The sequence below is a fragment of the Schistocerca serialis genome, chromosome 4 (assembly GCF_023864345.2).
Source record: "Schistocerca serialis cubense isolate TAMUIC-IGC-003099 chromosome 4, iqSchSeri2.2, whole genome shotgun sequence".
NCBI lineage: Eukaryota > Metazoa > Arthropoda > Insecta > Orthoptera > Acrididae > Schistocerca > Schistocerca serialis.
The window spans coordinates 223,796,716-223,810,715 of NC_064641.1; the positions used below are offsets into that span (position 1 = coordinate 223,796,716).

The 14,000-nt window shown below is 44.5% G+C and overlaps 1 protein-coding gene across 1 annotated transcript in view; it reads right to left on the minus strand.

The window, feature by feature from the left end:
* The window catches only part of LOC126474359 (uncharacterized), a gene marked incomplete at its 5' end in the record, with an annotated part of 148,035 nt that extends 134,626 nt beyond the window's left edge, over positions 1–13,409 (minus strand). Inside the window, one exon of the mRNA XM_050101826.1 lies at positions 13,307–13,409. Coding sequence (XP_049957783.1) covers positions 13,307–13,409 — 103 coding nt within the window. The remainder of the gene's footprint in view (positions 1–13,306) is intronic.
* Between the last annotated feature and the right edge of the window lie 591 nt (positions 13,410–14,000).

Below are 14,000 nucleotides of genomic sequence, written 5' to 3' on the forward strand. Positions count from 1 at the left end.
GAGGTAAAATAGTCCGCCATTCGGATCTCCGGGCGGGGACTACTCAGGACGAAGTCGTTATCAGGAGAAAGAAAACGCTTTCTACGAATCAGAGCGGGCAGGTAAGTTACAAAATTTGAAAATGGAAATGGATAGGTTGAAGTTAGATTTGGTGGGAGTTATTGAAGTTCGGTGGCAGGAGGAACAAGACTTCTGATCAGGTGAATACAGGGTTATAAATACAAAATCAAGTAGAAGTAATGCAGGAATAGGTTTAATAATGAATAAAAAATTGGAGCGCGAGTCAGCAACTACAAACAGCACAGTGAACGCATTTTTGTAGCCAACTGGAAGTTTTCAGATAGATTATATAATGGTAAGACAGAGATTTAGGAACTAGGTTTTAAATTGTAAGACATTTCCAGGGGCAGATGTGAACTCTGACCACAATCTATTGGTTTTGAACTGTAGACTAAAACAGGAGAAACTGCAAAAAGGTGGAAATTTAGAGAGATGGGACCTGGATAAACTGACTAAACCAGAGGTTGTACAGAGTTTCAGGGAGAGCATGGACGATTGACAGGAACAGCAAAAGAAATACGATAGAAAAAAATCGGTATCTTTGACAGATGAAATAGTGGAGGTAGCAGAGGATCAAGTAAGTAAAAAGACAACGGCTAGTAGAAATCCTTGAGTAACAGAAGTGATATTGAATTTAATTGATGAAAGGAAAAAAATACAAAAATGCATTAAATGAAGCAGGAAGAAAGGAATACAAACGTCTCAAAAATGAAATCGACAGGAAGTGCAAAATGGCTAAGCAGGAATGGCTAGAGGACAAATGTAAGGAGGTAGAGGCATATATCACTAGGGGTATGATAGATACTGCCTCGCTGTGGCCGAGCGGTTCTAGGCGCATCAATCCGGATCCGTGCGACTGCTAAGGTCGCAGGTTCGAATCCTGCCTCGGGCATGGATGTGTGTGATGTCCTTAGGTTAGTTAGGTTTAAGTAGTTCTAAGTTCTAGGGGACTGTTGACCTCAGAAGTTAAGTCCCATAGTGCTCAGAGCCATTTGACCCGTCCTAAGCAAAGAAGGGGAAGCAGAAAGGACGAAGGAGCATATAAAGGGTCTATACAAGGGCGGTGTACTTGTGGGCAACATAAATGAAGATGAAACGGGAGACATGACACTGCGTGAAGAATTTGACAGAGCACTGAAAGATTTAAGTCGAAACAAGGCCCTGGGAGTACACAACATCTCATTAGAGCTACTGGTAGCCTTGGGAGAGCCAGCCCAGACAAAACTCTACCATCTGGTGAGCAACATGTACGAGACAGGCGAAATACCCTCAGGCTTCAAGAAGAATATAATAATTCCAATCACAAAGAAAGCAGGTGTTTACAGGTGTGAAAGATACCGAATTATTAGATTAATATGTCACGGATGCAAGATACTGACACGAAGTCTTTACAGACGAATGGAAAAAACTCGTAGAAGCAGAGCTTGGGAAGATCAGTTCGGATTCCGTAGAAATGTTGGAACACGTGAGGCAATACTGACCCTACGACTTATCTTAGTAGACAGATTAAGGAAAGGCAAACCTACGTTTCTAGCATTTGCAGACTTAGAGAAAGCTTTTGACAATGTTGACTAGAATAATCTGTTTCAAATTCTTAAGGTGGCTGGGGTAAAATACGGAGAGCGGATGGCTATTTATAATTTGTACGGAAACCAGATGGCAGTTATAAGAGTCGAGAGGCATGAAAGGGAAGTTGTGGTTGGGAACGGAATGAGGCAGGGCTGTAGCCTATCCTCGATGATATTCAATCTGTGTATTGAGCAAGGTGTAAAGGAAACTAAACGAAAATTCGGAGTAGGAATTAACATCCACGGGGAAGAAATAAAAACTTTGAGGTTTGCCGATGACATCGTAATTCTGTCAGAGACAGCAAAGTACCTGAAGAGCAGTTGAACGGAATGGACAGTGTGTTGAAAGGAGAGTATAAGACGAACATCAACAAAAGCAAAACGAGGATAATGGAATGTAGTCGAATTAAATCGGGTTCTGCTGAGCGTATTAGATTAGGAAATGAGACGCTTAAAGTAGTAAATGAGTTTTGCTATTTGGGTAGCAAAATAACTGATGATGGTCGAAGTAGAGAGGCTATAAAATGTAGACTGGCAATGGCAAGGAAAGCGTTTCTGAAGAAGAGAAATTTCTTAACACTGAGTATCGATTTAAGTGTCAGGAACCTTTTCTAAATGTATTTGTAGGGAGTGTAGCCATGTATGGAAGTGAAACGTGGACGATAAATAGTTTGGACAGGAAGAGAATAGAAGCTTTGGAAATGTGGTGCTACAGAAGAATGCTGAAGATTAGATGGGTAGATCACATAACTAATCAGGAGGTATGAATAGAATTGGGGAGAAGAGGAGTTTGTGGCACAACTTGACTAGAAGAAGGGATCGGTTGGTAGGGCATGTGTTGAGGCATCAAGGGATCACTAATTTAGTACTGGAGGGCAGCGTGGAAGGTAAAAATCGTAGGGGGTGACCAAGAGATGAATACACTAAGCAGATTCAGAAGGATGTAGGTTGCAGTAGGTACTCGGAGATGAAGTAGCTTGCACAGGATAGAGTAGCATCGAGAGCTGCATCAAACCAGTCTCTAGACTGAAGACAGCAACAACACCAAGAACATGCTAACATAAGGAAAAAAGAGTAATGGTTGAGCCCAAATAAAGCAGCAACTTCCCGTGCAAAGATCTGCGCGAGGCAACAAAAGATAATGTTACAAATCTGTTGAAACAGCAACAGCCTGGTGTAGTACGATTGCTTTCCGAGGTGTAACTGTCACTGCCGTAACTTATTGTCAACAACTGTGAAGTCTTGCAGACGAGATGCAAGAACAGTAGCCAGGAGGACTGTGTGAAGTGATGTTACTCCTCATTGACACCCGCCCTCATTTTGCTAGACTGACAGAAAACACTTTACAGGAGTTCAGTTGGGAAGTCATTCCGCACCCACCTTATTCATTTGATCTTGCGCTCTCAGATTTTCGCTTTTTCCGCTTTCTATCGAACAACTTTCAAGCAGCCTCCTTTCCGGATGAAAATGCGCCCCGAACAAGGGTCTAAGGGTTCTTCACCTCAAAACTGCGTGATTTGCACAGTCGTGGAATCAGAAAGTTACCCTAACGTTGGCAGACTGTTGTAAATAGTGAAGGAAAATGTGTTATTGATACTAAAGACGAGGATTCCATGCACATCCACGTTTTTTATAGGATCATTCGACCTAGCTCAAGCGTAATACTTATCCATGTCATTACTTTCTGATGCCAGATATGTAAGCTTTTCCCCTGCATATTTGCGTATTGTGATCTTTTCAGGGATGAAAACATGGATAATGCGTATACAAGGCATTTTTAGTTTAATTATGCATATAACATTCATCATTTTCAATTTAATTGCATATTTTAATGATTTGGAGCAGGCACCTCACTTTTTTATTTTTATGATCCTTATATTTGCTTCAGGAATAAGAACTGAAGGAAAAACTGGGGAGGAAAATAACAGGAATAGAAATTTAAGATTCTCACAACAGGAAGACTTTCCAGAATTTTACAGACAGCCCTCTGCAGAGCGCGTGTCATAAACAGATGTTTTTGTCCACGACAACCACCTGCAAGCCTTCGATCTCGCGAGAACGGAAATTTAGCCTTTTAAGTCGGGTATCGCTACTGACGCAACAGTAACGCAGCTGCAGAGCGGTGTTGAGGAATTTTAACAAACCTCACTAGCAATTTGATTCTTCTAAAACTGAAATTGTTCCCTTAAATTGTCTTCGCAGTCTGTGTAGGAATCTCATAAATTTGTGTAATTATGTTCGCGTGCTTCTAATATACCTCCAACGAAAAGTTCCAGAAGTGTACTCCTTACATAGTGGATAAAAGTATTTCATTAGATCAGATGCAGATGTTGTATTCTGTGATTGTTGTAGTAAACAGTTATCCTATTCTTTACGGAAAATATTCTTTGGTGCTTGTCATTTGTAAAACATTACAAAATTGATTTTAAACAATTAATTAAACAAGAATGCCAGTTTTAAAAATCACATCCACATAACTGAGAGATCTTTTAAATTATCAGATAAAACGTACTAAACAGCATTCACATCTGTGTCACATGTTGCAAGAATGCGAAAAGCGAAAGTATCTGCAATACAAATAATCCAGTCACTTATTACTGCTGCGATTCCTAAGGCACCGAAATATAATTTTTAGGTGGATTTGTGCGATGCTTTTGTAGGAGCAAATATGCCATTTGAGATACTCAGAAACTCAACTATTAAGGACTTTTTGGAGAAGCATACATCCAAAGATGTCCCTGGTCCCTTGACAATGAGTAAAAATTTTGTCCCGGAATCTTATCATCGGGTAGGCATACGTAAAGCATTTGCCAAAATAAATGAAAACTATTATCACACATGTTAAATTACTTCTTGTTTTGCTAACCAGGCACTGTATAAAATTCTAGAGGACCTGGGAACTTCAGCCATATGGACTTCCGTAGATGAAACAATGGATCCTGCGGAGCGCTATGTTGCTAACCTAGTTGTAGGAACATTAACTCAGGATGGGCCTGGTCAACCCCATCTAGTGTGCTGTCAAGTCCGGCAACAAGCAAGTAACTCTACAATTGCTAGATTCTTTTTTTTTTTCCTCTATAAAAATCTTATGGGGCTTGACTGTTGAGGTCATCAGTCCCTAAGCTTACACGCTACTTAACCTAAATTATCCTAAGGACAAACACACACACCCATGCCCGAGGGAGGACTCGAACCTCCGCCGGGACAAGCCGCACAGTCCATGACTGCAGCGCGTTAGACCGCTCGGCGCTAGATTCTTTGATGATGGACTGTGTAAGTGCTAAAGAGAAATTGTAACCGAACAACAGTTATATAATTATTTTATTCTCCTTTAAGTTTTTTTTATAAACCATTGGCTGAGAAAATGATTCTTACATTTTAGGTATTCCGTAGCCAAATAATATAAATAAAAGCAGAGTCTTGCGATCAAGTGATGCTGCTCCCTACATGCTGAAGGCCGGGAAAGGTATTAAAATATTCTGCTCAAATGTAAAACACATTAACGTCGTGCTCATAGGCTCCTTCGTGTTGCAGAATCAATGCGCTCCAATTATGGCAAGCTGCAATGTTTTACTCTGATAATTTTGATGCCATTAAATCGTTATGAAACAAAATTGATACGTAGTTAATTGCAACAAAGTTGATGCTTCAATATTTAATTCTAAAGTAAATATTTCCTTCATTTCAGGCAGTAAACAGGTTCTCGCCGGATGATACCGTATGTGTCATAGACGAACGTCCAACAGTTAAGTACAGAAAAGGGCAGCAGGATATAATTAATATTAAGAGGGGTAGGACGTCAGACTTGGAGCAGGAGAGGCACCACAGGACATCTTAATTTCCACTGTCTATATTTTTGCAAATAAATTCATAAAACTTTGTCAGCATGACCAGGAATGATTCAGAATTCACACTCATAGTAGTGGAAGTTCAAAAGCATAACAAAATAATTTTTTTTTGCATGTGAAATTTCATCATTTTTTCACTTACCATTGGTTGCATTTGTTGCTATATGTACACTTTTCTTCATAAGTAAGAGAGATTCTTCGATGAATTATAGGTGTATAATAGTCTTGAATTTATTTAATAAATGAAAATATGAATGAGCTGTTACGTTTTAAACTTCATGTTTAGAAAAAACCCAAGTTTTATAGTTATTTATCTCAGTTTTTACCATAGTTTCCAATAGAATCGGAAAATTCTAGAGTTCCATACACCTGTAAGTATGGTTTGTATGCTGTGCAAAATTTATCGAAGAATCTCTCTTACATATGAAGAAAAGTATACCTATAGCAACAAATCCTCCCATGGGACACCGGCTTATAGTAGGCACCTAGCGTGCTTCCGTGAAGTCGAGAGCTGTCCCGGCTGTAGCGTAGTTACTGGCAGGGTCACCCAAGCCGGATAGGTCTCGACGGAGGAGCCAGACGAAGTGTGTCCCACAGCATAGGGCACGGAGAGCTCTAGAGGTCCTCCAGGTTGGGGGTTGGGTGTGGAGCTAACAACCCCACCTCGTAAACATTTTATACTGTTACTGAAACTCATAAGAGCTCTAATGTGTGCCCTATGCTCCACATCGGAGTAAAAGGAATTAAGTCAGGTAAGTCATAGCAACAAATGCAACCAATAGTAAGCGAAAAAAGGATGAAATATCATATGTAAAAAAATTTATTTTGTTATGTTTCTGAACTTCCACTGCTATGATTGTGAATCCTGAATCCTTCCTGGTCATGCTGACAAAGTTTTATGAATTTATTTGTAAAACTATAAACAGTGGAAATTAAGATGTCCTGTGGTGCGTCTCCTGTTCCAAGGCGGCCCGTTAGACGTCCTAGTCCCCTTAAGACAAACTTCTCTAAATTGCCATCTAAAGTAACAAAATTAGAAGCTACGTGTCTGCCGCTGGTAGACTAACTGTCCACTGCTGAGGAACGACAGAGATACCTGAGTCATGCCCAAGGGAAAGTGGGAGTAGACGCAAAGAAGAAGTTGGACTGTGTCATAAACAAGAACCCAGACTACGTATTCTTTTGTTAATTGAAGAAGGTATTTTGTAGTGAAAGCATGAATGAGGATCTTGAAACTGTCACGGATACTTCTTCAAATTTGCACCTACATCTTCTTGTAATGTAGAGAGGCCATTTTCTGCCTACAAAAATATTTTGAATGATAAAAGCAGGAACCTCACAGAAAATACTTTAGAAATGTTGTCCTTGTTAATCCTGCAAAAAGGGGAGTGAACTAATAAATTACGAAGAAACATGATAGTGTATATTTTAATGCTTTCTCACTTGATCGTGCATATATTGTAGTTTAATAATGCACGAATGCATGCATTTTATTGGGATTTTATAGTGCATGGAATTCTCGTTTTTATTGATGACTAAAGTCTCTGTTATGTGTATCCGTTGTATTACTTCAACTTATACAGGGTGGTCCATTGATCGTGACAGGGCCAAATATCTCACGAAATTAGCGTCAAACGAAAAAACTACAAAGGACGAAACTTGTCTAGCTTGAAGGGGGAAACCAGATGGCCCGCTAGATGGCGCTGCCATAGGTCAAACGGATATCAACTGCGTTTTTTTAACCAGGAACCCCTATTTTTATTACATATTCGTGTAATACGTAAAGAAACATGAATGTTTTAGTTGGACCATTTTTTTCGCTTTGTGATAGATGGCACTGTAATAGTCACAAACATATGGGTCACAATTTTAGACGAACACTTGATAAAAGGTAGGTTTTTTAAATTAAAATACAGAACGTAGGTATGTTTTAACATTTTATTTCGGTTGTTCAAATGTGATATATATACCTTTGTGAACTCATCATTTCTGAGAACGCATGCTGTTACAGCGTGATTACCTGTAAATACCACATTAGTACAATAAATGCTGAAAATGATGTCCGTCAATCTCAGTGCATTTGGGAATACGTGAACGACATTCCTCTCAACAGCGAGTAGTTCGCCTTCCGTAATGTTCGCACACGCATTGACAATGCACTGACGAATGTTGTCAGGCGTTGTCGATGGATCACGATAGCAAATATCCTTCAACTTTCCCCACAGAAAGAAATCCGAGGACGTCAGATCCGGTGAACGTGCTTCGACGACCAATCCACCAGTAATGAAATATGCTATTCAATACCGCTTCAACCGCACGCGAGCTATGTGCCGGACATCCATCATGTTGGAAGTACATCGCCATTCTGTCATACAGTGAAACATCTTGTAGTAATATCGGTAGAACATTACGTTGGAAATCAGCATACATTGCACCATTTAGATTGCCATCGATAAAAAGGGGGCCAAATATCCCTCCTCCCATAATGCCGCACCATACATTAACCCGCCGAGGTTGCACTTGTCGCAGACATCGGGGATTTTCCGTTGCCCAAAAGTGCATATTATGCCGGTTTACGTTACCGCTGTTGGTGAATGACACTTCGTCGCTAAATAGAACGCGTGCAAAAAATCTGTCATCGTCCCGTAATTTCTCTTGTGCCCAGTGGCAGAACTGTACACGACCTTCAAAGTCGTCGCCATGCAATTCCTGGTGCATAGACAAATGGTACGGGTGCAATCGATGTTGATGTAGCATTCTCAACACCGATGTTTTTGTGATTCCCAATTCTCGTGCAGTTCGTCTGCTACTGATGTGCGCATTAGCCGCGACAGTAGCTAAAACACCTACTTGGGGATCATCATTTGTTGCAGGTCGTGGTTGACGTTTCACATGTGGCTGAACACTTCCTGCTTGATAATATTCTTCTCGGGTATGCAGCCGGGTCATAACGTCTTCATGACACAATATTTCCGCGGTCCAACTGGCCGCCATCTTCAGGTGAGAGCGCTGGTGCACAATCTCGCCGGAACTGACTTCCCAGCGCAAGCGGCAGCCCCTATATAGGCCGCAGGAGACCCACAACGCGTGCGCGAGGAGGTGCCGTAGCTGCCCTCTAGCGCAGTAAACATGCCGCGCCGCCAGTGGTGGAAAGAGGCGAAATCGAGATATCGCTGTCAAAAATAAAAGAAAAATTTTTTTATTCCGACGATTGAAACACAGACCGTTGTTTTTTAATGTCAGATAACACTGGGTCCCAAGTCTCACTTAAAAGATAACCCTTGTCTCTATTAATAAGATTCTTTTAAAACACAGTCCCAATAGCGAGATGCAGGGGCAACCATTTGTGTCGCATCATATAGCATTCCGTGTCCCTCGGTGAGACAGTGCTCCGCCACTGCGGATTTCTCAGGCTGAAGCAGCCGTGTGTGCCGCTGATGCTCAACACATCGGTCCTGAATGGTCCGGATTGTCTGACCAATATAAGCCTTCCCACAGTGGCAAGGGATCTTGTACACACCGGGCTTCCTCAAACCCAAGTCATCCTTAACAGAGCCAAGAAGCGCTCTAATCTTGGCTGGCGGACGAAAAATACTTTTGATATGATATCTTTTTAGAATTCTTCCTAACTTCGAGGAAATGCTCCCAGCAAAGCCACCGATTTGCAGGTATCTTCTGGTGGTTCAGGCGATGGTCCAAACTGGAAAGCACGACGGATCTGTTTATCTGTATAGCCATTCTGCTTGAACACAACCTTAAGATGGTCCAATTCTTGTGTCAAGCTTTCTCCATCTGAAATGGCATAAGCTCTTCTCGCCAACGTCCGCAGGACCCCCGTACGCTGGAACGATGGATGACAGCTAGAGGCATGCAGGTAACGGTCCGTGTGCGTAGGCTTTCGATAAACACTGTGTCCCTGTGTCCCATCATCCTTTCTGTACACCAGAACATCCAGAAACGGAAGCTTTCCATCACTTTCCAGCTCCATGGTAAACTTGATGCTAGGATGCAGGGAATTAAAATGATCTAGGAGGCGGTCAAGAGCTTCTCTCCCATGAGGCCACATCATAAACGTGTCGTCAACGTACCTCCAGAAACAAGTTGGTTTTAAGGACGCCGTCTTCAGCGCCATGTCCTCCAAATCTTCCATAAAAAGGTTGGCGACTATTGGGGACAATGGGCTCCCCATAGCCACTCCGTCAGTCTGTTCAAAATATTTGTCATTGAATAAAAAGTACGTCGACGTCAGCACGTGGCGACAAAACCTGGTTGTTTCCTAATCCAGTTTCTCACCAATTAATTTCAAGGATTTCTCCAGAGGAACCCGGGTAAAAAGCGACACGACATCAAAGCTCACAAGCCAATCACAGGGACTAAGAGTCAAGGACTTCAATCTCTGAATAAACACCATAGAATTGGGATTGTGATGTTCGCATTTACCGACGTGAGGGCAAGAACAGTCCTTGTCTCTTAGTCCCTGCGATTTGCTTGTGAGCTTTGATGTCGTGTCGCTTTTTACCCGGGTTCCTCTGGAGGAATCCTTGCAATTAATTGGTGAGAAACTGGATTAGGAAACAACCAGGTTTTGTCGCCACGTGCTGACGTCGACGTACTTTTTATTCAATGACAAATATTTTGAACAGACTGACGGAATGGCTATGGGGAGCCCATTGTCCCCAATAGTCGCCAACCTTTTTATGGAAGATTTGGAGGACATGGCGCTGAAGACGGCGTCCTTAAAACCAACTTGTTTCTGGAGGTACGTTGACGACACGTTTATGATGTGGCCTCATGGGAGAGAAGCTCTTGACCGCCTCCTAGATCATTTTAATTCCCTGCATCCTAGCATCAAGTTTACCATGGAGCTGGAAAGTGATGGAAAGCTTCCGTTTCTGGATGTTCTGGTGTACAGAAAGGATGATGGGACACAGGGACACAGTGTTTATCGAAAGCCTACGCACACGGACCGTTACCTGCATGCCTCTAGCTGTCATCCATCGTTCCAGCGTACGGGGGTCCTGCGGACGTTGGCGAGAAGAGCTTATGCCATTTCAGATGGAGAAAGCTTGACACAAGAATTGGACCATCTTAAGGTTGTGTTCAAGCAGAATGGCTATACAGATAAACAGATCCGTCGTGCTTTCCAGTTTGGACCATCGCCTGAACCACCAGAAGATACCTGCAAATCGGTGGCTTTGCTGGGAGCATTTCCTCGAAGTTAGGAAGAATTCTAAAAAGATATCATATCAAAAGTATTTTTCGTCCGCCAGCCAAGATTAGAGCGCTTCTTGGCTCTGTTAAGGATGACTTGGGTTTGAGGGAGCCCGGTGTGTACAAGATCCCTTGCCACTGTGGGAAGGCTTATATTGGTCAGACAATCCGGACCATTCAGGACCGATGTGTTGAGCATCAGCGGCACACACGGCTGCTTCAGCCTGAGAAATCCGCAGTGGCGGAGCACTGTCTCACCGAGGGACACGGAATGCTATATGATGCGACACAAATGGTTGCCCCTGCATCTCGCTATTGGGACTGTGTTTTAAAAGAATCTTATTAATAGAGACAAGGGTTATCTTTTAAGTGAGACTTGGGACCCAGTGTTATCTGACATTAAAAAACAACGGTCTGTGTTTCAATCGTCGGAATAAAAAAATTTTTCTTTTATTTTTGACAGCGATATCTCGATTTCGCCTCTTTCCACCACTGGCGGCGCGGCATGTTTACTGCGCTAGAGGGCAGCTACGGCACCTCCTCGCGCACGCGTTGTGGGTCTCCTGCGGCCTATATAGGGGCTGCCGCTTGCGCTGGGAAGTCAGTTCCGGCGAGATTGTGCACCAGCGCTCTCACCTGAAGATGGCGGCCAGTTGGACCGCGGAAATATTGTGTCATGAAGACGTTATGATCCGGCTGCATACCCGAGGAGAATATTATCAATTATTACGCCGGGGAAGCCTTCGTAGTCACTTCCTGCTTCCTTACAGAAGGTAACTATTCGGCAAACGGTCGGGACACTTGGATGATGTCGTACAGGGTTCCGAGCAGTATACATAGCACACGCCCGTTGGGCACTTTGATCACAATAGCCATACATCAACACGATATCGACCTTTTCCGCAATTGGTAAACGGTCCATTTTAACACAGGTAATGTATCACGAAGGAAATACCGTCCGCACTGGCGGAATATTATTATTTTTTTCTTTACTGTCATTTTGCACCTCATACAAGGTGGGCTGACAGCGGCAACTTTACTCCGCTCTTCAGCCACAAGCAGTTCAATAAGAGAAAAAACCAATGAAGACACAAGTAACATAATGGTGGTTAAAAAACAGTAGACACAGTAATTAAAAAACATGAAGCCGTTCACACTCGACGAAAAACAAGAAACCTGTCGGCACTGTCCACAAACACTGATGATTTTGACGACACACGTGAACGAAGGAGCGTGGGCGGCGAAAACACTGAATCACAAACACGACGGCACACACACGAAAACCTGATGGCGATGATCTCCGGCGCGCTAATGTTTACTTAACGTGTGCGAGTCCGGGGACCTGTCAAGAGGGGAAAAAGGTGGTGGGGGAGGGAGAGGGGAGAGCAGAGATGCCAATGGCAGAGGAGACAGTGGGAGGAATGAAGGTATGGGGGGTAGGGGAAGCCCGGGGGGAGGAGGTGGGAGGAAGGGAGGAGGGAGGGAAGGGGGAGAGAAGGGAGAGAGGGTGCCCATAGGAACAAACACAGGAAGAGGGAGGGAGTATCAAATTTGGTAGGAGGGGTAGATGGAGGGGAGGAGGGCATCATCAGGAAGAGGGAGCTGGCGGAAGCCACTTTGGGAGAGGGAAAGGAGAGTGGAGAGATGGAGAGCAGGTGGGACGTGGAAATACAGGCGCAGGAGCCGACGAGGATGGGAAGACAAGCGGGTGAGGGGGATCTAGTTTGCGGAAGGTGTAGAGGATCTGTATCCGTTCGAGGAAAAGGAGGAGGTGGGGGAACAGAATAAGGTCGTACAGGATCTGCATGGTGGAGGGGAGACGGATGCAATAGGCGAGGCGAAGAACATGGCGTTCGAGGATTTGAAGAGATTTGTAAAAGGTAGGAAGGGGGGGAGATCCAGGCACGGTGGGTGTAGCAGAGGATAGGGCAGATGAGAGATTTATAGGTGTGGAGGATGGTGGAGGGGTCCAGACCCCACGGACGGCCAGAAAGGAGCTTGAGGAGATGGAGTCGGGACTGTGCCTTGGCTTGGATTGTCCGGAGATGAGGATTCCAGGAGAGGCGACGGTCAAGGGTGACGCCAAGGTACTTAAGGGTATGGGTGAGGGCTACAGGACGGCCATAGATGTTGACATAGAAATCGAGGAGGCGGAAGGAAGGGGTTGTTTTGCCTACAATGATCGCCTGGGTTTTCGAAGGATTGACCTTGAGCAACCACTGGTTGCACCAAGTGGTGAACCGGTAGCGCGGAATGTTACGTGATACCACGTACTTATATGTTCGTGACTATTACAGCGCCATCTATCACAAAGCGAAAAAAGTGGTCCAACTAAAACATTCATATTTTTTTACGTACTACACGAATGTGTAATAAAAATGGGGGTTCCTATTTTAAAAAACGCAGTTGATATCCGCGCCAACCATACCGCCATCTGGTTTCCCCCTTCAAGCTAGACGAGTTTCGTTCTTCGTACTTTTATCGTTTGATGTTTATTTAGTGAGATATTTGGCCCGGTCACTATCAATGGACCGCCATGTATAAAAACGCTACGATGTTATAGACCAACCCATTATTATTTACGCTGATGTTTGGTCATTTCTGGGACATGAGACTCACCTCTCCTGGCGCGCGGCCGGTGCTGCGCCGACAGCTCGGGGTCCGCGGTGGGCGTGGCCGGCGACGGGGCGTGTCCCGCGGCGGCCTTCTTCTTCTTGCTGCCGCTGGGCGCCGGCGACGGGGCGGGGGACGGCGACGAGGACAGCGGCACTGGCAGCAGCGCGGGCAGCGGGGAGGGGCGGCCACCCGCCACCGCCCCTAGCCCTGCCCCCGGCGCCGCCTCCGCATCCGCCCCCGCATCCTCCCCCCCGTCGCTGCATTCGCTTCCTGCCTCCGGGTCCAGGCGCAGCGGCAGCAGCCGCAGCTCCGGCGACGACGGCTTCCGCTTGCCGCTCATCGTCGGACGGTCATACCTCCCCTCACAGGCACTGAGCACCGTTACAAACAACAGTTAGAGACAGTACTGATAATAACACCACAACCACCACCACTACTACTACTGCTACTACTACTACTGCGAGGGGTTCAATAAATAACGCAACACATTTTTCTTCTCTGCCTATTTCGAGCCGTTCCGAGTGGCCGAGCGGTTCTAGGCGCTACAGTCTGGAACCGCGCGACCGCTACGGTCGCAGGTTCGAATCCTGCCTCGGGCATGGATGTGTGTGATGTCCTTAGGTTAGTTAGGTTTAAGTAGTTCTAAGTTCTAGGGGACTGATGACCTCAGAAGTTAAGTCCCATAGAGCTCAGAGCC